Consider the following 26,180-nt stretch of genomic DNA (forward strand, 5'->3'; position numbering starts at 1 on the left):
CCAAAAAATGTGTATCAGAGTTGACTACCACTTGGACGTCTTTGGATTACAATGACATTCGATTGCATAAACCACATTTCATAGCAAGATTTCCCTTTCTTCCTGAAAACAGAAGTAACGATAACTTGACAAGTCATTTAAATGATCTAACTTAGGCTCTTCATCATGGACCATGATTTCCCCCTGAATCTACATGCTTCACAAACTGAGGCCTAGATTGTGCAGAAGCTTTTTTCTCTGGCTTACTCTAAGCCAGCGCTTCCCAAACTTGGGCCTCCAGCTGGTTTTGGACTACAACTCCCATCATCCCTACCTAGCAGGACCAGTGGTCAGAGATGATGGAAACTGTAGTTCAAAAACAGCTGGAGACCCAAGTTTGGGAAACACTAGCTTAGAGTAACACGTGAACAAGACCTATGTATCTTTGCCTCACCAAAGCAATGCATTCAATGAGTGCCAGAATAAATAAAACCTGACAAAAAGGGAACATCCCGCGGTTCTGTTTCTGTTCCTGACTTGTTAATTATACAGAGCTTGCAGTCCGGAGCCATTAAAATCAGTGAGCATTTTACTATTGATTTCAAACAGGATATGCATTGCTTCCAGAGATCCCCTCTCAAGGGAAAAGTGTTTTCCTTCTAATGCTACAGGGATTTATATGACATCTGCAAAGTCACCAGAATCAAGGAACAATGTTTTATGTGTATCAACAGTTAGTAAACAGTCAGTAAATTAACAAAACCAGAGCCTAACATAATAAGGGCAATGGAAACTTTAAAACACAGTTGAAAATGCGTACTGTAAACTCAATAAAAATGCAGTTCTAGCAAAAAGTTATTATGAGCTGCTACCAGTTTGCATTCTAGAGAAGGCATTTACATTTTTTGATGGGTTGAGAAATAAGTTGAAATATGACCCAGGAGGGGGAGGGGGCAGAGGGCACTGATTTTTTGTTAGACATTTCCTCATTGTTTACTTAACCCAAACTTGTTCCCTTTCTAAAAGTAGCCCTCTGCAACCTTTCAGTCTGGCTATCCTCAAGCTTCATCATTTAGAACAATCTCCTCCTTTACTAAGAGGAACAAAAAAAAAAAGGCAGGATGGTGACCTCAAAAATGGAATTCCAGCGTGGTTCAGTTACATGGTGCTGATTAGAACTATTCTTTAAGAAACCTCATTAAAACTCCATTGAAGTTAAGCAGAAGAGTGAGGGATGGTTCACCTGTGGCCCAGGTAAGTAGGCTGTCTACATGGTAGAGCAAACCTCAGGTTCATACGTCTCCTCCTCTTCACATCCTGCCAATTTTATGCTTGCATCATTGTTTAACTTTGAAATATAGCAGTACAAAAATATATTTGGCAACAAGATTGTAAATAATAATCAAAGAGGATGTTTTTTGTGTTTACGTGATACTTGATTCAAACCTTTGTACGGATATTTAGTTGTGAATTGTATTTTGGAGTTTCATCTTTTCTGTGCCTCACTTTGGAACTTCCTTCGGCAGTGGGACGCGATGAATGTATGCAAGGTTATGTGAACAGGGCATCTGCACAAACCTGAGCCTTGTGGGGACGGGCTCACACATAGCTTACTACACATAGTAGTAATGCCACCCAGGCGGTTGATTTATAATCTATGAAAGGTACAGGTAACTATATATGAGGTACATCACATAATGTTTAACAGTAATTTCCAGGTTACTATAATCAAATAACAGGGCAGATGGGAGAAGATGAATACTCCTGGTTGTACTCACCTCTATAATATACAGCACCACGTTCTTATAAAAGCAGTACAATATGCATTTTGTTACTCGATTGTAACTCCAGGCTCCGTGGACAAGTAACAGCTTCTCCAAGTAGGAAAACTGGAGAAAGAAAAACGGCCAACAATGAAATTACATTGTAGAGAGATGCACGCTTGAGTCTACACATAAGGTGAAAGCCATTGAAGTTATCCATTGCTAGATCAGCCTTTGCTACACACCATCCAGTTCTGCACAAATCTTATGTGGTGTGGGAGATACACAATGCAAACCTGCATTTATGGTGAATCCATGCAACTCATTTTTCATCGCTGTATGACTTCTGAGAAGTCTTTGGATTAGTCAGAGCAGGGCTGTGTGCCCAGAATTAAAGCATAACTGGTGCAAACCTATATATGTTTACTCAGAAGTTTGTCCTATGGTGTTCAGTGGGGTTTATTCCCAGGCAAGTGTGTATAGGATGACAACCCCAGTCACCGTGGCCTATGAGACTTGGTAGACCAAGAAAAAGAGGGCAGTGCCAGATATTAAAGAAAAAGAGGCGAGTCTCAAAACGGTACTGAAAAATGTAGGGAGCTCTAATAAAATTCTAATGAGATCCCCAGAGAGATGTTGTTTTACTAGAATAACTCAAAAAATTGAATTCTTGTGCCTCTGAGGATTGTTTCCACTAAAGCACATTGGGCAAATTACTTTTTTGTTGATGTTCCCTACATTTTTCAGAACCATTTTGAATTTTACTTCTTTCTTTGCTTTATGAAAATTGGCTACCAGCTTTATCACAACATCTTCCAAGAATCTCAGGCTGGTATACAGGACCCCCCCCCTCCAAATAGCCCTCAAAACATCCCTTAATATGGGTTAACTTATCATGACTTTCCCAGGGCAACTGAGAGTGATTGATGGGTGAGCAGGGTTTTGAACCCAGCCTCCCCAATGCAAATCAAGCACACTAACTCAGCCTCTGTGGTGACCTCCAGATGTTTTGGACGTCAGTTCCCGTCTGATGGGAGTTTTAGTCCAAAATGTCTTTAGGGCACAAGCTTGGTGTAGGCCACTCTTATCGACTACACTACTTTGGCTCTCAAGGCACTTTCCTCAGCCTATAGCAAAAATGTAGGAACAAAAACTCTTCTGAAGCCTCAGGTATTCTACAATTGATCTTTTAACATGTTGGAGAGTCCAGTATCAAGACTGGAGAACACACACACAAGGCTGGACTCTGGTGGAACTGAGAGAATGTGAGATCCAAAATGGGGAAGGGGCAAGGATTTCTATTTCCCACAAATGCACACGGTGCAGATTTCGTTTGTTTTTGATGGTCTCTAAATACTCATCAGAAAGCAATCCCTCATCCAGCTCCTGTCACCCCCCTGTCGTAATATCATGGCAGTAATGCTCCATTTGCACGTTGAATATACATACGTATTTGCTTTCTCATATAGGCATATGTGAAATGCATATGTTAGGGATGGGAGAGAAATCTGTACTCCTCAAACCAATACATGAACCAAACCATAGCTATGGGAAAGCGGGGTGGATCAGTGGTAGAGCATCAACTTTGAATTCAGCAGGTCCCAGGTTCAATCCTTGGCAACTCCATGTAGGGCTGTGAACCCTTTTGAAACCCTGGGGAGCCACCGTCATTCAAGGTGGACAGGACCAGCAGTCTGACTTGGGATAAAGCATCTTCAAAAATTCACATTTCTCCAATTAAAAAATTGCATGCAAAACCCTGTATATTAGGGTGGGAGTGTGTGCACACACGCAAATCTGTATACAAGTGAAAATACCACATGAAAATTCGTATGGGAAATTTGCTTACAAAAACTTGCATATAAAGGACAAAATTTTATACAAAAGCAAGCACATTAGGGGAGGAATTTTCATGCAGACTTCTAAAAGAAAAACTGCACAGAAATGAGACAAACGAAACTTCCAAGACTGGGAAAATGAGAAAAAATGAAATTGACAGACTTGCCCATCCCTAGTGTGCGCGCATGAAAGAGTAACGTGGGATTGAGCCCTGAATCAGACCGGTGGTGCTTGTCACCTTGTAGGATCAATCACATGGCAGTTGGAACCGCAAGGTGGCGGCCAGCCAGGGCTTGCCTCAGGCATTGGAGAGACTGCCAGCACTCATTATCTCAATGAAATGAAGGATGTGAAATGGAGGGAAAGCAATATAATCCGGTCTTCTTCAGGAAACATGAGGCCAATATTCATTTAATAAGGTTCTCTATTAGTGGCTGAATCAATGAAGTGATCCCTTCTTGAGGATAATAGATTCCTCTTTTGGATAACAATAAAATCTGCATCCAATTTCTGCACTGCCTCAAGAAATTCTAGTCAGTATAAACAAGCTGGTGGAGCATTTCCACAACTCGGAAGGCAAGAGATGTTTTCAAAAGATGTACTCTATTGTTTTTCAACCCAAGGAAAATATTCTTTGTGGCCCCAGGTCACGTTTCCCTTGTATTTGTTTTGTTTTATTTATTACATTTGTCAGTCGCTTTATCTTGTCCAGGCAACCCAAAGCAAATTACAACCAAGAAATAGACAGTAAACCCCCTACATAGATGCATTAAAACCAAGAGGGAAGAGAAATACAGTAAAAGCACCACACCCACTGCTACGTTTTCCATCAGCTAATTATTGAATGAGAATAAGAGTCACCCTTCAGTGTTAAACCTCCATGTTTCCACTATAGTCGCTACTGCAGAGAACTGCAACAACAGGAAACATGATGCCAGGATTAGAGTGGAAGTGGGAGGAGATTTCAAAAGACAAATTGACCTTGATGGGAAGGCTGTTGCAGTTCATTGCAGTAACAACTATAGTGGAATCATGGAGGTTTTAACAGTGAAGGGTGACTTTTATTTTCAGAGCAAGTCACCTGCACGTTGATGTGCAGGGTTGGGAAAACAGGGGGGCAAGCCAGTGGCTCCTGAATACCTCCCCGAGGAATGCAGAAAAACCACATTTTAAAACAACAACTACTATCATTATTATTATATTGATATCCCACCCTTCCTCCTGAAGTCCAGGGTAGCGAATACACTCCACCAACCCTTCTCCAAACCAAAATGCTGTTTAGAATGTCACAAAGAAGCAAGGCTCTCAGATCAACGAAGGGTGGTATAAAACGATTCAGGAGCATGCACTGGCATGCTGCTCATTTGTCTAAAGCCACGGTTAATGGGCTTACTCTGAGGTGTGAATGGGACCCCTGAGTGAGAATCAGACTCAGAGCTATGGTAAGCATTGACACCAGTTGGAACGATTCAATCTGGGGTTCCTGTGCTGCGTATCATCTGCTTAAAGGAAAAGAATATCTGCTTCTCTTCAGCAGATAAGGGGTGCCTCCAGGCTGTCAGTATTTTGTGGGAGTGTCTGCATAACATGCCAGAACTTTAGGTTTGCGCATTTAAAGGAGATTAAAGCACTCTGTCACCCTAATGAAACAAGCCCACTTCAAAAAAGAGAAACCCAACAGTCTTTGGGCAGTTTGGAAAGCGACAGGGAGATGCACTGAAACATTTCCACCCCGCAAGGAAACCGGGTTGAATGCAGGAAGAATCCAAATTGTTATGTACCTGCCCCACAAACAAATAAGAACAAATGCTCAGGAAAGGCTGTATATAACATTACCTCCACATAAGCTTTGTGCAGCAATTCAGAATGAATGCTCTCAACAAACAGGTCATCTGGAGGTGGTCAGGATATTAAAATCAATAAAGCTAAGTCTCCAAGACGGTTGGCACGATAAGTATGTTTGAACACTGCATGTATTATAGTGATACATTAAGGTATCACTTTATTAAGTTCTTTTAAATAAATAGATAACCTTTTTCTACATTTTAAATTTTTGTCCTTTAAGGAAAATGAAGTCAAAGTTTAGAGAACATTTGAATCATTGATGCAAGCCTCTTCCAAAAGGCAAATGTCACCCAACGCTGACTGCTCTCTACTGATCCTTATGGGCCGCAACTGAAGAACTAGAATAGAAATCATAAGCTATCCTTCATAGCTTTCTCCTGAAGTCACTGAAAAGAAAAACGAGAGTGCCATTTACTATTGCCGAACAGGAATATACTCCACCAACAGGTGTCCAAGTCAAGAGGAAGAATATATATACATATATATCATTAGCAGAGCTTCAACAGCTGTAATGACTATCTTCTCTCGACCCAATTACTGGAGTTTGAAGTACAGCGGCAAGTAGAGAGAAACCTAAGCCTTCTTGAGAAGATGGCCCATGGCCCGGCACCATGGAAAGGATCCTAAGCACTTGTGAGATATCTGCTTTAAGGCTGCAGCCTCAAACGGAAAAGAGAGGGGAAAATCTGCTTGGCCTCTAGGTCAGCAATGAGGTGTTCATCCTGCTCCTGCAGCCAATGCTTATTTCAACAGGATATGACAGCTGCTCGCTTGCGGGACTCTAACCTGGGCAATCGCGTAATCGGAGGAGTTGGTCGCCTGCATGCCTTCGTTGCCGCTGATCCCCACTCCAACGTGAGCTGTCTGGATCATCCCCACGTCATTGGCACCATCCCCAATGGCCAGAGTGATGGCATTCACATGCTTCTTTACCATGTCTACTATTTCAGACTTCTGCAGAGGAGACACCCTAGGAAGGAGAAGAGAAAACGCCAGTCAATTCCCCACATGCTAAGCTATATGTATGGCTTTCCAGAGGGACAGCTGTAATCTAGATTTAGACATATAAAAAAGGGCAGTAACTGGAACGTTTCCTGATCCAACACATCAAGTTTATAGAGCGCATGCCAAATCCTCCTTCCCCTCAAACACATATAGAAATAAAGCACTGTCTTCTTATTTATCTGTAAATAAGTAACATGAGCACAGGTCACAAGTGTGAATGTTTAGTAGCTTTTTAAGAACTATGAAAATGGCTTTGTATACATGAATGTAATACGCATCAGAAATACAAGACTGAAAAAATTTTGCTAACTGAAAAATGTTTATTTTTAAGCGCTACACGCGACTAAGTTCAAATCCCCCAGTTGCTGTCAATGAGAGGTCTTGAAATGAGACGGCAACACTTGGCCCACAAAACTAATGTAGGGCAAACATTATGTTGTGTGTTAATTCTCACATAATTTTGATTGTTATCCTGGATTTTTAACTGCAATTATATCATCTTTTTTATATATAAAAAAGTCTGATAAGAAAAGTGACAGAAAGTGTGGGGCGGCAAACACTAGCTGTCAATTTTATCCACACAAAAGTATCAGCATCGATGCTCAACAATCAGCTAGTCTGAAAGTTCCCTTCACTGCATTCTCTGCTCTGCATCTCAGCAGGTGTTTCAGGAACTCTTGCCAACAACTACGTTTCGGAGTCTATGCTTTCAGTAGTATAACCCACATGGGTGCCATATTGAACAGCAAAAGTAGTAACTTCTTGAGCAGGAAGACGGCAATATGAGGAGTTTTGATGCAACGCAATCTGTGGTCCGCTGGATATTGCTGGACTACAATTCCCATTATTGCTGACCATGGGCCATGATAGCTGGGTCTGCTGGAATTTGAGAGTCTAATAACTTCGGGGGCGGGGGCAGCTCATGTTCCCCTGCATGCTAAAGTATTCACTCACCAACTTATTGCTTGGGTCATTATGTAATGAAGGTAACCTCCATCCCATGTAAACCTCAATCATCTCAAAGTTATGAATCTGCATGGTTTCCTCCCTAGGAAGCCCAGTTTCTCAGAGTACTCTGGATACACATTTAATTAACCGGAAAGTTATACAAATAGCCTTCAAGCACTTACTTTTGTCTTTCAAAAGGCTTTCATGCACAAGATAAGACTAGGGGTCAGGGAGATTTGCCCAGCCATTTATTTTTAAAAAACACTTTTTATTCTTAATATTGTTTGTGTGTGGAATTCACACTGGGTAGCTTATTAAGCCCTCATGATGAAATATTATAAAATGATTTGGCTCAGTCTTACTGAAAAACAAGGAAAAATTATAAACTTTGATACTAATAATTTCACAGAGCTGTTAAATTTATAAAATGAGATCAAGGCAACGCTGAAGCTCATTAGTGTTAAAGTCTAACATTTATGTGTTGCTCGTGACATAAGATGCTGCCAAAACTATGGTCTAGCTTCATCCCTCTTTGCAACCGTTAAAGTGAAAACTCCAGACAGAGTTTGAGCCAAAACAGAGCTATGCATATGTGGAGTAAATCAGTTAGGAGTCCTAGGTGTTCTGTGAGCCAGGAGAAGAGCCAGCTACCTTTTACCCACATCAGTGGTGACAATTAATTCACAATGAAGCGTATCCTCCACCACTCGTTTTGCTTGCCAAATCAGCTTCTCATAGGTTTGAGATCTTAATCATTTTTGCATTTGACTATCTTCAAGTCATATTTCAGCATGAAGAAGAAGAAAGCAAAATAAACCCCATTTACTAAAATAAATAGTTTTAACAGGGATGGTCAATTTCCCCCCCTCCCCCTTGAGATTTCAGCTTGGAAAGTTTTACTATCAGGTATTCAGAAGTACTGGGGATGGAGGCAGAATCAAAGTAAACTACTCTACAGGAGGAATGGGAAACCTGAGGTTCTCCAGATGTGGTTGGACTCCACCTCCCATCAATCCCAGCCAGCACAGCCAAGGGTAAAGGATGATGGGAGTTGTAGTCCAACAACACATGGTTCCATCGGCTCCCCATCCTGAGCGTACAAATTGCACCTACCCACATTTGGGTGAAAATGTGTGTTTTGGATACTGGGGCCAATGCCTCAAATTTGTCTGCATGCAGCTCAGCATAAGAGTAGAGTCAATCAGCCAAATTTTTGTTAAAAAGCCTTGGGCATCACAAACATGCAAACGGTATTGAGGTACATTTCCACATAGGTGGTCCCTTAGCACACTGGACCCTTTGTTGTACAATGAGGAAAGGGAGACTGTAAAGAGCCACTGCAGCCCTTGAGGAGACCCCAACCCCAGTTGCCAGGTTGGAAGCACATCCTCCCAGCTGATGTTAAAATTTAGGGAAGGGGTTTTCTGCCAGCTGCATAACTGCAGCTTCCTCACAGCTGAACATCAAGTTTCACACAGGCTGGTAAGGAGACACAGCTCAATGGCAAACCATGCAATACAGGAAGAAGATTTCAGGGTTCATATGTGGATTGGAACCCAGTTTTCATACTTCTCCAACTTTGGTGATACATTTCTCTAAGAACATTCCCAAGTGCTTATAGACAAGTATTATTAGTTTAAAATATATACAAGAAAATGCACGTTTACTACAAAATATGTGCAAGGATGCAAATCTTGAATTCTTATTTTTCACGGAAAAGCAATGTCAATTATTAATTAAAATAACAACAATTTGCAGAAAGATGACAGAGTGGACTTATGAAGAAGCCCATATAAAACTGACACAGACAGGAAATAGACTGACTCCTCCTTCCCTAAAGCCATGCAGTTCCTTTGTGGGAGCTTCTCAAAGGTTAGGTATGCAGGGGTTGGGGGGCTCAGAAAGGAAGGTGTTCAGTTCAGGAACAAGAGGAGGTAGCCTGACTGGAAGAAGAGACACAGGAGTGAGGCTGCATCTTTTCTGTGCCAGACATCCTGGTGGAAGCCAGATGGCTAATTATTCAAACTTGCCTTATTTGAAACCCAGTGGGGATTTGACCCTTTTTGCAAAAAGTAGCAGGTTGGGAATAAGCAAGGTCCACATGACAGAGGCTTCATTGTATACCCTGAGATCATTCTGTGCATGCACTTTGCTTAGTGGGAAAACTGAACCATTCCTTCTCAGGGTCCAGGGGAAGCTCAGAAACACACACACACATTGCTGTTAACATGATTTCTTTATCTGAGTTATTGTAAACTGGAGTGGTGGTTGCTCAGCATTCTTTTATTACCCAGATAGGAAATGAATCTGGAAAGACTATGCCAAAAACATAAACCTTTTTATTGCTTTGCACTGCCAGACTGAAATTATGGAATATCAGAGCTGACTTACACATTATGCAGAGTAAGATTATAATCGGAAGTGATAGAATTCTGGACTGTTTCACTTGAGACAGCAGGTGGGGGGGGGGCTGTGGTAGTGAATGCTCCTGTGTATAAAAACTATCACAGCAGGGAGATAATGCTGGCCAGCCTTCTCTCTGCTGTGGTACATACTATTTTGCAGTCATTACTTAATGTCAATAGGCAGGAAGTTCCAAAGTGCAGGAGCTGCCATGCTAAAAGATGATGTGGGACCTGTAGCCAGTTTCACAGACTGAAGCGGCTGAGTGGGCTTATGTGGGGTAGAGTGATATTGCATGTAAACTGGTCCCCAGTTGTTAATGCGGCAGAGATGCCACACTGATCGGTTCAGAAACTTCAGCTAGTGCAGACTTCAATGGCCAGGTTGCTCACTGGGCCAAGACAGTTTGAGCATATGCTGCCAATCCTGGTCCGACTACAAAGGCTGCCAATTAGTTTCTGGGCATAATAATAACAATAATTTATTTATTCCCCAGCCACTCTGGGCAGCTTCCAACAGAATATTAAAATACAAAAATCTATTAAACATTAAAAGCTTCCCCTAACAGGGCTGCCTTCTGGTGTCTTCTAAAAGTCTGGTGGTAGTTCTTCTCTTTGACATCTGGTGGGAGGGCATTCCACAGGGCGGGTGCCACTACTGAGAAGGCCCTCTGCCTGGTTCCCTGTAGCTTGGCTTCTCGCAGTGAGGGAACTGCCAGAAGGCCCTCGGCGCTGGACCTCAGTGTCCGGGTTGAATGATTGGGGTGGAGACGCTCCTTCAGGTATACTGGGCCGAGGCCGTGCTGATTTTGACCTATAAAGCCTTAAACGACTTAGGACCACAATACCTCAAAGACTGCTTCTCCTCATATGAACCAACTCAAACCCTCTGCTCATCATCTGAGGCCCTTCCTTCTTTGTGTGCCTCCTCTGCAAGAAGTCTGGAGGGCAGCAACATGAGAAAGGGCCTTTTCTGCAGTGGCTCCCTGCCTGTGGAATGCTTTCTCCTGGGAAGTTCATATCTTTATGTAAAACATTCCTTTTCTCCCAGGCTTTTTGGCTATTTAAACAATCTACGGCCTTTTAAACTGTGTGTGGGGGGGGTATTGTTTCTTTTGTTATTATGGTATGTATTTTTGTGTTATGTGTTAGAAACTCTTAGAGTCAGCGTCTTGGGGGCAGGCAGAGTACTGACCCACAACAGGAAAAGGTGAAGGTGTTATTTAGAAGACAAGAAGAAGATTAACACCTGAACATTCTGAACAAAGGTCAACATGACATTATTTGGCAGATGTTTTTTAAGGGCCTCTGGTGAAAATGGACTTAGTTGTGTGGGAATACTCACACTCTAGAGATCCTCCCCAATAATCACTGGCTGTTGAAAACAGTGTGCAAATATACAAAACTTAGCACCTCTGGCTCTTTCCCTGCACTAATTTGCATCAAATGGATAAGAAAACAATTGAAATGAATCAAATCCCATGTGCGATTTATGTGCCGTTTCCTTCTTCCCTGAAATTTTAGTACAGTGCGTTTTCCCCACTGCTGCGTAATCTTTATGGGTACTTTTGTGAAAAGTGAAGGTGAGAGGGGAAGCTGCGCTTTAAACAGATGCTACTATTATATCCTCCTGTTTCTATGTTGCAACAGGGATTAAAATAACACATTTAAATACATTAATGTCTTTAACACAAAACACGATAATTTGATACCCTGCTTCCTTGAAAGCCTTTGTTAAAGCATGCAAGGTCCTCACTGGGCCTGTCTGCCTTGAACTTAACAGTTCAAGTTTTGCTATGAAATACGCCAGTATTTCAGCCTACCATGCCTGACTTCATCCACCAGGAAGGTACGATGGGAAACAGCCCCAAAAGGAAACCCGAGACCTGCATAGGTTACTGATTTTTAAGAGCACGCACAGTTCCCAGGAGAAGAAGACAAATGCACAAATATATCACGGAATGTTCAGGAAGCCTGTCAAGCATGGCTACTAAAAAAACCTGTATTTTTACAGTGTTTTAATTAGTCAAAGGCTTCCACGACTTCCAAGTCCAAGGTTTGGAATTCAATCGCCAACAAATTGCTTGTCAAGAAAGACAAAATAAGGACAAAGTTCCTTTCAGTGGAGTAAAAACAAAATAAGGATGTCCTCACTATTGCAGAAGAATTATGCGTAACACGAAAGCATCAGCATTCCAGCACCAATGGAAACCAGTCCCATAGAAGACACTTCCTTCCCTATTACGCATTTTCAGTTGTTCAATGTGGCACCTCTGCTGTGGAATGTGCTAATTTTCAGCTGCTGCCTGGTGTCAATAGGCAGGGAGTTCCAAGGTCTAGATGCTGCCACTCTAAAAGATAAATTTCCCACAAATGCAGAAGGGGCTATTATTATGTGGTGCCTGTAACAGTGCCAGTTCTGCAGAATGAAGTGGCCGAGTGGGCTTATATGGGGCAAAGTGATCTTGCAGGTAAACTGGTCCCAAGTCGTCAAGGGCTTTATATTAGTAACACGTTGAACATGACCCGGTAGAAAATTGGTAACATGTTTGGGATAGAATGTATTTGTGATTTCTATTGAGAAGCCAAATGACAGGAATGATGGGGGGATTTCTCAGGCTCTGAGACAAGGACTAGAAGAGAATATGAAAATGTATGATGGGTGGAATTGTGAAAATGGAAAAAAGATTCCTCCTTGCGCTTGGTTTGTAGAAGTTAAAACTAAATTTGTTAATGTTATATATTTTACTTAGGCTTTATTGTTATGTGGCAACCTACTCTTTTGCTTTTGGTACTTCTTTCTTAACATAAAATAGTTTCAAACAGAGTTATAGCTGTAAGCGAAGTATCTTTTTCTGCAGCTAACACCCATTTCCTTGCCCTCTTTTTGGTGGCCGGTGTCATAATTATTTTTTGCCTTTGCTAGAGAAGTTTTAAATAAATATTAAAGCAGGAAGTAATAAAACATAATTGTTTGGCTCCCTTCTCAGCTATATAGAGTTTCCAACTAAGGAGGAGAAGTACATGACTACTCAAGTTACAGCCTAGAGCAAACTACAACAGTCACAGGGCCAGCTCTACTATTTGACAGAGTGAGGCAAAAGTTTAAGTCAGCTGAATGGGAGTGGGGAGTTCAGAGGGCCCAGGGAACCAGGCCTACCTAGCTGGTTTAAAGGGTAGGCCCAGCCTAACTCATTACTACAAATTTGGGATCTCAGTGGTTGTGTTTACACGTTGTCATGGCCCCAAAACAGGAACCTTCAGAGGTAGAGCCCCCCCTCCAGCTGCAGCCCCAAGGAGGAGCCTCAAGGATTCACATTCTGGTCTGTCCATGTGATGTCAGGGTCACATATCTCTTTCACTGAACTCCAAGGATATACTTCTGCTGCTAGACTTGGGTCCACAGATTCTCTGGAGGATCAGGAAAGCTCTGAGGAGATATCCCTACAACTTGAAACCCCAGAGCCTGGAAGAAGGCAACAGCTGCAGAGGACGGCACCAGACTTTTAACTGCCCAGCATCCATGGGGTAGGGCCCCTAGTCAGTGTGTATCAAGCTTAGGCTATTCAAAAGATCTGTCAGTTATTCCTGGACACTGCTGAGACAACTTGCATGTTCTGCCTCAGCTGAAGGATAACGCTGGCACTAACACCAAGGTGCCTCTCCATGGTGCTGATCCTGCTTTGTCTCACCCTCCTCTCTGCAGGCAACCCTGAAGCACGGACCTGTCCCTTTGCCTGGTCTGTCACTTAGCCACAGTGGTGGGCACCAGGTTAAACCACAGTTGGTGTGTAACTTTGGTTTAGTGCAAACTGTGATTTCCTCCCAAACAAACCATGAGTGGTAAGCTCAGAACAAACCTTGGTTACGGCTTTGTAGTTTGTTCAGTGTAAAAGAAACCGTGAGCTCAGGTTCAGACTGCAGGACATGTCAAGGCTCATGGTTTGTTGCTCTTGGCATGGCATAGCGAGGAGTAGGGGAAGAGCAAAGCAGGGATTTTTAGCCAGCCCAAGACAGCCTGCAGTAGAGGAGCAAATGCCATTTCACCCAGGACCAGGGCTACCCATTACCTCAGTTTGGGGGGGCCTGAAGGAGATGGAAACTAAGGTAGAGGCACCCAGACAGAGAATAAGCTGAATCTGGGATTCTGCAGCATGAATTATCCTGCAAATGCTGTGAACAGTTTTGTAACCTATCCAGCTCTACCTCTTAAGCCTCACTCTCTAATCACTCCATCTGTGGTCGGGTACATCAATGAAAGAAAATTCAGGGGCTATTAACCTGGAGTCCAATTATTGTGAGATTTGTTTGCCACAGCAAGAGCCTTTCTTCACTTTTAAAAAAGCTTGCAAATAAGCCAGGGAGTGCTCAGCAACACATTGCCATCCCATGCAGTTTCCCCTGTTAGGAGATGTTCTTTTCCAATGTCAAGACCTAGCACAGGCTCTGGCAATCTTGTGACTTTTTTTTTTTTTTTTTTTGCAGTGGCAGCCCAATTAAGTCCCATTGGCACTAATACAGTTGGTAGACAGGAATTTTTAAAGAGGCAAGGGGGCTGCTGGAGGTTCATTTTTTTAAGCAGCTAACCTTTTTCTGCAGGCAGAGAGGAGGACATTGCCTGGAGGACCCTGTTTCCCGAAGAGAAACAAGCTTTGAAAAGTTTTGGCAGCCAGCATGGTAATGAGCCAATTTCTATTGACATGTTATCTTCAAAGGTGAACTCCTGGGCAGCAAAGAGGCAGCATTCAGTGCCAGCCTCTTACAGAGGAGGAAACATCCTTTTTGTCCATTCTCATGCCAATATCCATCTACGCAATTTAGTGCTAGGGTCATTGAGGACGACAGACAGTTCATAGCCCTTCTGCCTTGGTGACTTAATATTTCGCACCATCTAAGCGATTGTCATCAAGATAATTTGCAGTACCTGCCGGTCTCCCTTAATAATGATGAACTAATTTAAAATACCCACCAGCTAAAGCGAGTGGCATAAAGAATTAGAAAGAGCCTGGCTAGGTGAACCAGCTGTTTTTTATTCCCAATGGCCAACAAAAACAGGCTCAGAAGAGTTTCACTAACTACACCACAATGCCAAGCCCAAACCTAGATGCCATATTGTGGTACTTAACAGAGCCCTGATGATTTGGTCCCTTATGCCTGAGAGCTCAGAGTCCACTGATTTGCTAGATGACTGTACATATAAAAAGGAGATACACATTGAATCAATCAGGTGTGGGCAAACTTCAGCCTTGTGAGATCCACTTTGTTTTCTCAAGTCTGACCCTTAGCATAAGGAATAGTGAAAAGGTTGCCTCATGCAGCAGATACTTGGAAACATGAGGGGCCATTTTGACAGAGCTGTACCTCCTGAAACCAACCCCCCAGCCACACCCCTCTGTTTAAGGGCAGTGCTGTGCGTGGCATTACCACACAACCTTGACTGATCCCCTTTGGTATTGTGGAAGATGCTGTCTTCTTGCTAGGATTGAAGGAAGATTCAACTGACAGCCCAACTGACTTCTGCAGATGGAATGAGGGTGCCATCTTGTCCTTTGATTCAGAAAGCAAGATGGGTTGGGTCAACCCTGTTTGTGTCTGAATGTTCAAGGTCCACCAATGGGAGGGAGGTACAAAATAGAGACTTGGGATCAAAGCAAGTTAAAGAAAAGGAAGCTCAAGGGACAGAGCCTCATGAGTCATGGTGATCAGCATATACAAGAGAGGGTGAAATCTGCATTTGAGTTGGTATGGTTCAAGGATTCTAACAGTCTAATTTGGGGTGGTGGAGAGAGAAGCCTTTTGATATTACTACTACAGCTGAAAGTCACCTGGTTATTTTTAAAAAATAGATCTACCTTCTGTCTGCTGCAACAACAGATGATCACCTACCACCTACTAAGTGCTTAATTCCAACCCTTGCAGGCGGGATCCTGGGCATAATCACAGCAAGGGGGAAAATGCATGTTCTTTTCTTAATTTGGGACACGGTAATCCCTAGCCTCCCATTCCCATTACTCCCACTACAGCTTCAGGTTGGATTATGTTCCCATTTTCCAGTATGTGGTGGCTGCTGTTTTGGTGGAGCACTCCACTAACTTCAAAGGCTCCTTCCATAAAACATAGCCAACCTCCACACAAACACTTTTCACCTTTTTTTTTCCTCCCCAAGATCAGCACAAAGAAGCAAAATATGAAACCAAGCACTTACACCAGCCCTTGAAACATCCTTACGGATGTTCCCTACATGAAGATACAAGTAATTACTGTGCATGTGAATTGACTCCACCCAAAAACACGATGTCATGAGCCGGTTATGTGTGTTTCTATGAAGGTGTGTCCATGCATGCAAGGCATCACTTGATAGTAAGTACCAAGTGACTGAAGGTTTTTTAAAGAAAGGTTGGGTGGTCATTGGTCAGATTCTTTAGCTGTGATTCCTGCATTGCAGAAGGTTGGACTAGATGACTAGTGAAGCTCTTCCAACTATATGATTCTATGATGGAGCACATTTGTGAACCAGTTCCCTGCAAGGAACAACTGTTGAGAAGTGTCAGGGAACTGCCATCGAAGCGGGAGGCGGAGAGGAGGCTCCAGGACGATGGTGGAGAGGGTCCCAGTAGGGGGAGAGGTAGCCCATCCGCTGGGGAAGGAAATCAGCGTAACACCAGTGGAGAAGGGGGGCAGATGGGGGAATTGGAGAGGTGGCTCCAGGACTTTTCGCAGGAGACCAGCGGAGAGGGCACGAGTACTCCGTTGCCCACACCCACTTTGCGCAGAAAACTTCCGCGCAGGCAAAGGGGGAGGAGACTGGGCGTCAAACAGCTTCTATGCTGGAAGAGGTTTAAGAAACGCCCACTGACGGATTCTGCCAGCGACTGAGGCAGCCACAGAACTTGAGGCTGTCCAGACAGAAAGGGTTCAACCAGGCAACCTAGCCAGGAGTAACGGCAACTTACGCACGAGCAACCCCTAGAACCATTACAAGAAGCTAGTGACCTTTAAGAGATTTTCGACCAAGTTGTATGAAGTAGATCACTCAGAAAGAAAGTATGAAATAATTCTATTGGTAATTTTGATGGATGTTTTGATGGGAGGGGGCTGCTGAAGCTACTTCCTTCAGATCCTGCTTTTGGGCTTCTCATAGGAATCTGGTCACTGTGGGAAGCAGGATTCTGAATCCAAAAGACCTTTGGTTTCCTCTGGCAGAACTCTTCTATTATTGTATTTATTCATTCAATTTATGAATCTCCTGATAAAAAAGATTCTCTAGGCGATAGTAAAATAGACAAAATTAAAACACAAGATACAACAATTCAATAAAGAAAATCATAAATCAATAAAAACCAAGCTAGCAACAGCACAACACTAAAACTCAGCCATAAAATCCACCAAAGACACAAATCAAACCCCAGTAACCAATCCAGTTAATGTAACAACAACACAGCTCCGAAAACTAAAACCAGCAATATTGCCGCTATTCTGCAGAGACCAAAATGAAATCATATCAGTGACAATAAAAGATACTGGAGATGTTAAAAGCTGTCCAGGAATTGTGATTTCAGAGAGAATCGAACCGTTGGAAAAGATGCCAAGGCTCACCTAGTCCAACCCAAGAGAGCAGGCAAGAGGGAAGGAAAAGAGGAGAGTCTATTGGGTGAAGTCAGTAAGAGGGAGTTGTGCTCAGTTGTTGAGAGATGAGTTTCTAGCTCCATCATCCATGTCTCCTGTATAGCTTGAACTCAAAAGATTCCCTGTCTTTGATTTGGCTGGACCAAGATTTCAGAAATATGCATGGTTGATGCCATAAAGATCCTCTGCTTTGGGTGGCAGGATGCTCAGCAGTAGAGCACATGCTCTGTATGCAGAATGTCCCAGGTTTAATCCTGCACACCATTAATGACAAGGAAGAAGCAAGGGATGATGAGATCTCTCTTTCCCAAGCCCCTGCCAGTCAGAGTAGGGCAGTACTGAGTGAGGCAGAGCCAACAGTCTAGCTCAGTATAGGGTGGCTTCCAATGTTCCTACCTGCGGATCCAGGAACAACCTCACCACCACAAAATGTGGGGCGCTTGCTAGTCCTTGCTCTATGAAGCTCTCCCATTCCAGCTTGATCAGTGAGCTGGCGCTGCAATTGTTTCTCCAGCTTGTTATTTCCTCCTTAATGTCATCCTGCACTTTAGCAACGACTCCCGTGGGACACTTAATCTGAATTGAACTTGGCAAACTTACATGGCTGTTGTGACAGGATAATTAGATATTTGTCACAGTTTCAATTTTATCTTAACAGCTGTTTGCAAAAGCAAACGTTATTATTATAATTGCTCCTCTCCTGAGCCAAAAGCAACTTTGAAGAATTAAAAGGAGCAGATGCAGGCTCCAGGCATTATCTGCTGGTCGGATCCTGCAGCAAGTGTCACGAGTTTAAAAAAAATATGGCCAGAGTTTTACCCGTCTAAGAGAAGAAAAGGCTGATCACTTTTAACGGCCATTATACAACATATAATCTTTATGCAGCTAATTGCTCTGGCTGCAACATTCCTACTCCTTCCCTTCTCAGGACAAAATTACCTTTCACTGTGGCTAAATGTTCTGTATGCAACAGAGACTGCAACCATGGTTATGACTAAAAAGCACCTGCTTAACCAGATTTTAAGAACCAGGGTTCCAAGAGAGAGAGAGAGAAAGACCCACATAAATTTGGCTTTGCCCCACCCACTTTTGTCTTAGTCTCCACCCACTGATAGCTCCCCCCTGCCCAAGCTGGTTGCAGCCCAACCACTAGCATGTTGTCCTGGACAATTGCTTCTCAGGGAATATGGCCCTTGGCAGAAAGAAAGGTTCATCACTCCTGAAATATCTGATGGCTTGTTCCCTATCCTAAAAAGACAGTCATACGACACTTGCCTAGGAATTGAAGTTGAAACTGGGTTCTTGCAGCTGAATCTGTGAACCAGCAAATGTGTCTTATGTGCTTAAATTATTTCAGCTAGATCAACTGTCTAGTTTTCGTGACTAAAAAAAAAAAGTTTGTATCGAACAGTTTATTTACTTGAAAAGAAGCTATTTTTCTATTCTATTTGATCAAGAGCTCTATCTAAAGCAAATGTTTACACATTCCTGTACAAAAAAGAAGCCAGTTCATGGCTTGTTTGTTTTCTCCTCCAAATTCACAGGCAGGAGCTTGCAGAAAATATGCTAGAATTTTCGTATGCTACTCATTGCCCTTGCATTCCATCTGATGAGGAAGGCACATGAAGCTGATGCGCAGATAAGGCTAGTGGGAGGGCCAAAGCTCAGTGGACGGGCATTTGCCTTGAACGCAGAAGGTCCCAGGTTCAAGCCCTGGCATCTCTGGGAAGGGCTGGGAGAGACAACCCCCTCCCCCGAATGAAACCCTGGAGAGAAACTGTCAGTCAGTGTAGACAATACTGAGCTATATGGAATGTTCAACCATTACTTTTGGGCTGAGCAATCCTACAGGGTTAGCAGAGGGAGAATTTAAGGCAGAGGAAGGACCAAATTAAGAGCCCTGATGGAAGCTGCAGGCATTTTCACCCTTTCTGTAGCCTCCCTAATAAGAAACATTTCTCCCATTCATCTCAACAGGAAGGGAAAATACCGTATTTTTCGCTCTATAGGTTGCACTTTTCCCCCTCCAAAAATGAAGGGGAAATGTGTGTGCGTCCTATGGAGCAAATGCAGGCTCCTTGGCTTCAGCGATAGCAACGCGAAGCCTCTGAAGCGCAGAGGGAGAGCTCCCCCCGCGCTCCGGAGGCTTCGTGTTGCTTTCGCTGAAGCTGCCTGAAGCCCCTGGAGCACAGGGAACTCCCACTTCAGGCAGCTATCCGCAAGCCTTCGGAGCGCAGCAGGAGTTCCCACTGCACTCCGAAGTCTTGCAGCTAGCCACCTGAAGCCTGGAGAGCGAGAGGGGTCTCCAGGCTTCGCTTCGCTGGAGAGGTGCTGCACAGTTTTCCCTCTCTGCGCAGCGCCCCTTCAGCGAAGCGGGAGGAGAAATGGAAGGGGCTCCGTTTCTCCTGCTGCTTCGCTGAAGGGGCGCTGAGCAGAGAGGGGGAGATTTTTTTCCCCCTGTTCTCCCCCTCCTATGGTCCAGTGCCTCCTATAGAGCGAAAAATACAGTAAGTACACCAGCCCCAAGACCAATATACTTTCCCCTATCTTCTGGATGCGAAGCCTCTCTGTACCCATCCCAACACACCCCTGGAACAACCTCTTTCTGCCTTTAGCAGGAGAGAACTGGCAGCGGACCTTTTCCACAGCAAAAGGAAGGAGACCTGAAAAATCCTATGGCCCTTGGGTCATCCTGCCAGGGATCACAAGGTCACACCCTTAGTTAACTCATGTAAATGAAGGATTGGGCTATTTTGAAAACTTTCGGAAGTCTGTTTCAAAGGGAAAACGACACCCGTTTCTAAGCCGGTCTTCCCATTAAAAAAATCTGAATCACCACCCCATTCTGCGAAAGTAAATGGTGCAGAAAGCAGTTTTCTTCTTGAGTTGGTCCAGCAGCACACAGTCAGCTGCAATACTTTCTCCCCCTTTTATCGATGTCTGCCTTCTGCTTTTACGTCCCACAACATGAGGCCTATGAAGCATTTCCCCTTTCCATCTATACAAGTCCCTCTCTCAGTTCAGATACCAACGGCACAAGGCTAAAAGGAAGAAGGAAAAACAGGAAGAGCCTTTTAGAAAGCCCATGTAATATGAACTGGAGTAATTGTTAACCCAAACAGGCTCTTTTCCAAACGCATGTGGGTCAGAAGGAATGGCCCTCCGCAAAGCAGCTGTGGGGATACTGTTTACTTTCTTTCTTGGCTTAAAAGCATTTAACGTTGAGAACAGACCTGCAGCTTCTTAATGTATGCTAATGCCCTTCAGAGCAATAACTTCTGATGGATTCAACAGCACTGAACGGATACGAAAGAGATCAAACTGAGCTTTAGATAAACGACTGGTGCCTTCAGTACAATACATTTTAGTCTAAGAGCTAAAAGACATCAATTGATCTAGATAATATATGGTGTTTGTGTCAAGAACACCATATATTTGTGTTTTAAATAATAACTTTTGGGGACGAAGGAGCTTTTCTGAGCATTGCCACCGGACACAAAATTATGGGCAGCACTCCATTTTCTTGGTACAACAAAGAGATGTATAAGATATATGAAGAATGATTTTGAAGAGCCTCAGGAAAAATAGGGACTTTTGCAGGACAAACACAGAAGAAAAGTTACAGGTTTGGGAGTGACCCGTAACTACTACATCAAAAAGCACATGGATTGGGCAATGAGGTAATAAAGTCTACAGCATAAAAGGAAAATGAATGCCAAATGAACAGCACTCCTGGATCTAAAGTAGCAGACCATGAAATGTTTAAAATGTTGCGTCTCGTTTGGTTTAGAGGAGGGGGGAAATCAGCTGCTTCCTGCATCTGCAAATCGAAAGTTATGACGAGAAGCTAAAAACATAATTGTCTATAATTCTCAAAATAATTCTACTGTATGATTTCTCTGCAATAAGACAATTATTCTTCCTTTCTCCTTCCTCCTTTCTTTTGAAAAAGGAAGGTATAAGGTTCATTAAGTAGCCAAAATAAAGGAAAGCCACATGAGCAAAAAACATATGGGGACTGATTTTAGGACTAAGCTTTGATCCATTTGGTTGAATGAGGGAATGATTGCTCCATTGTATGTTATTTCATGAGGTTTCTGTTTGCCCAGTGCTAGGTGTGCCTTAGACCATTAACTTTGGCAATGTATACATTCAAAGCATTGGGTTTAAGGTTGTATATTATTAAAAGGATTCTATGTAACTGGAATCACTTAGGGCTCCAATAGTGTTTTACAATGGGTCACTGAGAAAAAGAATGGCAAAGTCTTCCCTTATACCAGGGTGGTGGAATCTAAGAGCTCCAGGGTTCGGTGAGAATGACCTAGACTGCAAGCGCGTTAACGCACAACCTCTTTCCTTCTCCGCATCCTGTCAATGCCACTGGGGCCTGGTCTTATTTCATTTACATATGCCACAGATTTCTCCCAATAGAAGAATATTGCATTACCGTATGCAGATTTTCAACTAGGGAATTGAACTCGAGGACAGCACTCGGGAGAACCAAAGCCTTTAAGAAAAACATATTTTGCAGGCAAGTTTAAGAAAGGAGGCAAACTACAGTGGCATTAATTTATTCTGCAGGGTTCAATCTGTTTGCGTACAAAGGACCATCTGATATCTGCCAGGGGAGGTTGGATGACTGAAACCCAATTAAATGTGGTTCCAGCTTATTCTCTTTTTGTTTCATTCACTGAATAAGCACAATTGTGACCAATGTTCTCCTGTGAACCAGTCATGTTTTGCCTTACTGGTGTTTTCAGCTGTGTGAAGAGGTGAAAATTAAATCAGATATCCTGGCTAGCTAGGGTGTTTTTTTTGGGGGGGGGAGGGGGATTTGCTTAAAAGCCTATTCAATTATCCCAAGCTTGGCTAAATTATATGCAATGTTCTTTTGATGGGTGTCCATTCAGCTAAGACTAACAGCTCTCTATCCCTTCTGATTTGTCAGGATTCCAGTTTATGCAACTGAGAAATCCAAAGAAGGCTACTAAGTATCCTGCTATCCCCCACCGGAATAAATTTAAAGACAAGTGAATTACTGAACAGAACACTTTTAAGAGGAGAAATGTGTTTCCCATTCTCAATATGGAATACCAAAACGAGATGTTTGGACAGCGGGATTAGCCTCCCCGTACCCTGCTACTGCTCAACGCCATCTCCTGGAACAGTGATTTATACAGCAAGTGTCAAGAAGTTCATTATCTCAAAAAAGATGAAGCAGAGGCAGCTTAACAGAGGCCCACCCTGGGGCATGAAACAATGTCTGAAAGTTTGGGGGGAGAGGAGGGGAGAGACAAAAAAGCTAAAGAGAAATGAAAGGATCAAGAGAGGGGGGCGCGCGAAAAGGACAAAAATATGGCAGCGAGGAAGTCAGAAATGGAAGGCGGCAAAACGTCTCCCTCTCAAAGGTACAAGAAGCAGAGATGTGCACTTCTACTTGTATTCTGATTTTGCATTTGAAAGCAGTCCAAGGTGTGTGGGATGGAGGCACAAATGCAAAGCATTACATAGTCGCATCATGCAGGAATACGCTTGAGACCTTCTGCGCCCAATGATTTAGCTTTCTCCCACTGTCTCCCCGGTATGCAGCACTGTGGCCCCTCCAGGCCTCCTTAGCTGGCCCTCAGAACACGCCCCGGGCCACACTTTCTCCCCAGGCCACACTCCAGCTTTGTATCCACCTCGAGTGTTCTTGCCTGGCTACAATGCGGATATAGAGACTTGCATACATTTACATAAGTAAATTAACATTGGTTCCTCTGTCCACTTTTGCTTCTGGTCCAGGCCACCACCAGCATGTGATCCCTGGAAGGTTGCCTAGAAGGTAATATAACCCTCAGGCTGAAAAACATCCACCACCCCTTCAAGATGCAATTCCTCATCTCTGAAGCTTTTCTTTCTTCCATCCGCACTCCCGGTTTCCCTTCCCCTCTCAAACTCTTCTGGCTTTCTCCTCTTCCTCTAAAGCAGGGTTTCCCAAGCTTGGTTCTCCAGCTGTTTTTGGACTACAACTCCCATTATCCCCTAGCTAGAAGGACCAGTGGTCATGGGTGATGGGAACTGTAGTCCCAAAACAACTGGAGACCAAAGTTTGGGAAACCCTGCCCTAAAGCCTGTGGACCACTCCATCTTCCGATCCTTCTTTCCTAGACTTTCTTTGGCTTGCTGCCTTCACAGGCCTTTGGCTCTTGCTTTCCCAGGTCTGTGCTCTTTCATATCCTCTTTTCCAAGACCCTTCCACCTGCGCTACCTCTTGAGGACTTGAGCAGCTTAGGCTGCAATCCTAAGCAAGTCTGCTCTGAAGTAAGTTCCGCTGAACTGAATGGGGCTCCGTCCCAGCTGAAAGGGGTCAGGACTGCACAATTAAGTCAAAGACTTTTGCATCTGAAGCATTCAGCCAATGGCAGACAGAAGCTCTACTCAGAACTCATGCGAGAGTCATGTGTGCTGCTAGAAGCCCAGGGGGCAGCAGTGGCTATGAGTAGCATTTATTAGCTTCAGCTGATGGATTACTTGTGGCCATTCCTGGAAAGGGGTAGCCGTGTCATCGCTGTGGCTCATGCATTGGTAACCTCAAGGCTGGACTACTGTGATACTCTTGTGTAGTGCTGCCCTTGATGCTTGTCTGAAAGCAAAGTGCAGCAGTGAAACTACTCCCTGGGGTGTCCTGCCCCACACAAATTACATCCCTTAAAATAATTGCTCTTGCTGCCAATAAGCTGCAGTTTGAAGGTTTTAGCTTTGACAGACAAAGCCCTAAACAACTTGAGACCGGGTTACCTGTGGGATCTGCCCTATGGGGTAAATGTGCCCTTCTGACCCCTTGTGTTCACTCAAACCTCCTGCTTCTATCACCTCCCAGCTTGTCCCACCACTGTCCTGGGTCTAAGTCTCCTTCCTCTGTGTCATCCCTGGGGGCAGTGCTTGGGTGGCTGGGGCCCACCACATTTCCTCATCCAGCCAGACCATGACATAAGGGTTTGACTGGCGGCAGCCATGGGGGAGAACTGTTTCTGCAGTGTTGTTCGTTATATGAGCTCACTGTCCCTCCAAACATAGGGTCCATTTCGGCACCTCCTTCAAACATATTTTGTGTGCCCAGGCCTTTGCGAGTGCTTAATTCCAACATGTGAATTATTTTATTCCCACCCAAGTTCAGCTGCATTTATTTTCTAAGGTATCTTGTTTTTATTGATACATTACATTTTTAAACCTTTGTACAGTTCCCCAAGGACGCGGGTGGCGCTGTGGGTTAAACCACAGAGCCTAGGACTTGCTGATCAGAAGGTTGACGGTTCGAATCCCCACGACTGGGTGAGTTCCCGTTGCTCGGTCCCTGCTCCTGCCAACCTAGCAGTTCGAAAGCATGTCAAAGTGCAAGTAGATAAATAGGTACCTATCTGGCAGGAAGGTAAACGGTGTTTCCGTGCACTGCTCTGGTTCGCCAGAAGCGGCTTAGTCATGCTGGCCACATGACCCGGAAGCTGTACGCCGGCTCCCTCGGCCAATAAAGCGAGATGAGTGCCACAACCCCAGAGTCGGCCACGACTGGACCTAATGGTCAGGGGTCCCTTTACCTTTACAGTTCCTCAAGACTGACGTGGGAGTTGGAACAAAACTGTCTTAATAATGACTGACTGAATGAATAAAAGATTCCAGGGGAACTCACCTCTCTCCCTCCCTCCCCACCTGCGATGGGTATGGAAGAAGTGGAAGTGCCTTCTGTTTCCCCTCCTGTTACTTCTTCAGAATGTCCAAGGCAGCCCTAATAGGGGCCACCACAGCTGCTGGGCTTAGTCCTGAGTTACTATGCTTCAGAATTAATATCCCAACACATCTGGTGCATGTCAATCAGCAGAGTCTGGAAGGCAGCTATGCTATTATTGCTAAAGTTATCTTTGCACCCAGAAAGGATGAAAAATTCTCTCTTTGTGAAGCGAAAAGCTTAGATTCAGGGGAATGCAACCAAATCCTTCTGTTTGCCCTAATTCCACAGGCCTGCCCCTATCCTCATGTAACAGAGAGCATCAGTATCTCCAGTTATCATGTAAATTTTTAAAATTCCTTTTCGGTTTTAAAAGGCAAGAATATTAAGTTCTATTTTTTTCTGTCCTATTTTTTTTTTTAATGGATTCTACATCCCCGTTCAATTGGATATATTTTTCATGCTTGAAGAAGACGACAACTGGATAAAATACCGCATGGCATAAATTGGTTAGAAGTAAAAAAATAAAAAATGCTTGGTAACGTAGAGGGATTGCTTAAAAACAACAAAGTGTCAAGCAAAATATATTCTCAAATGTTGTATAAAAACTGGATTTGCAGATCAAGCTCTGGCATCTCATTTTCAAATCTGCAGCTCAATGGCTGAGGCTCCTGTCCTGAACTTTCCTGTATAATTATCACAGCACAAAGAAGAAATTTGCTCCTTTCCCCCCTTTCATGGAGAGATCTGCAAATTATTTGCCAATTATTGAAAAGCATCCCAAAAATTAAGGGCAAGAAAATTTATGGGGAGCAAAACTTAGAGAAGCAAAGTCCCCCCCCCCTACCTATCTTGCATTTTTAAGACAGGGAAACATACACTAGAAGAATTATGAATCCAAACCCTGGCCAGGCTAAACAGAGAATCAGGACCATTGCGGTATCTGCAGCCCTGCTGCTCACGATGGTTGGGGCAAGTGGGACAAGCGAATCTCTGTGCCGTGCCTGAGCTGATGATCAAGTTGATCAAGCCTGTGCTGCACCCTATGTCATGATGTCACAGGAGTAG

At 43.7% G+C, this 26,180-nt stretch overlaps 1 protein-coding gene across 12 annotated transcripts in view; it reads right to left on the reverse strand.

Annotated features, from left to right (window-relative positions):
- ATP8A2 (ATPase phospholipid transporting 8A2) overlaps positions 1 to 26,180 on the reverse strand; it is a 327,202-nt gene that overhangs the window by 148,795 nt on the left and 152,227 nt on the right. For all 12 annotated transcript variants that reach the window (XR_014510327.1, XM_083437037.1, XM_083437042.1 and 9 more), the window contains 2 exons: positions 6,213 to 6,396; positions 1,758 to 1,868 (listed from right to left, as the gene is read on the reverse strand). Coding sequence is in view for 11 of the 12 variants with exons in the window: in XM_083437037.1 (XP_083293163.1) it covers positions 1,758 to 1,868; positions 6,213 to 6,396 (295 nt within the window). In the remaining variant the exon portion in view is untranslated. The remainder of the gene's footprint in view (positions 1 to 1,757; positions 1,869 to 6,212; positions 6,397 to 26,180) is intronic.

This window comes from Podarcis tiliguerta (genome assembly GCF_965153285.1).
Source record: "Podarcis tiliguerta genome assembly, chromosome: 4".
NCBI lineage: Eukaryota > Metazoa > Chordata > Lepidosauria > Squamata > Lacertidae > Podarcis > Podarcis tiliguerta.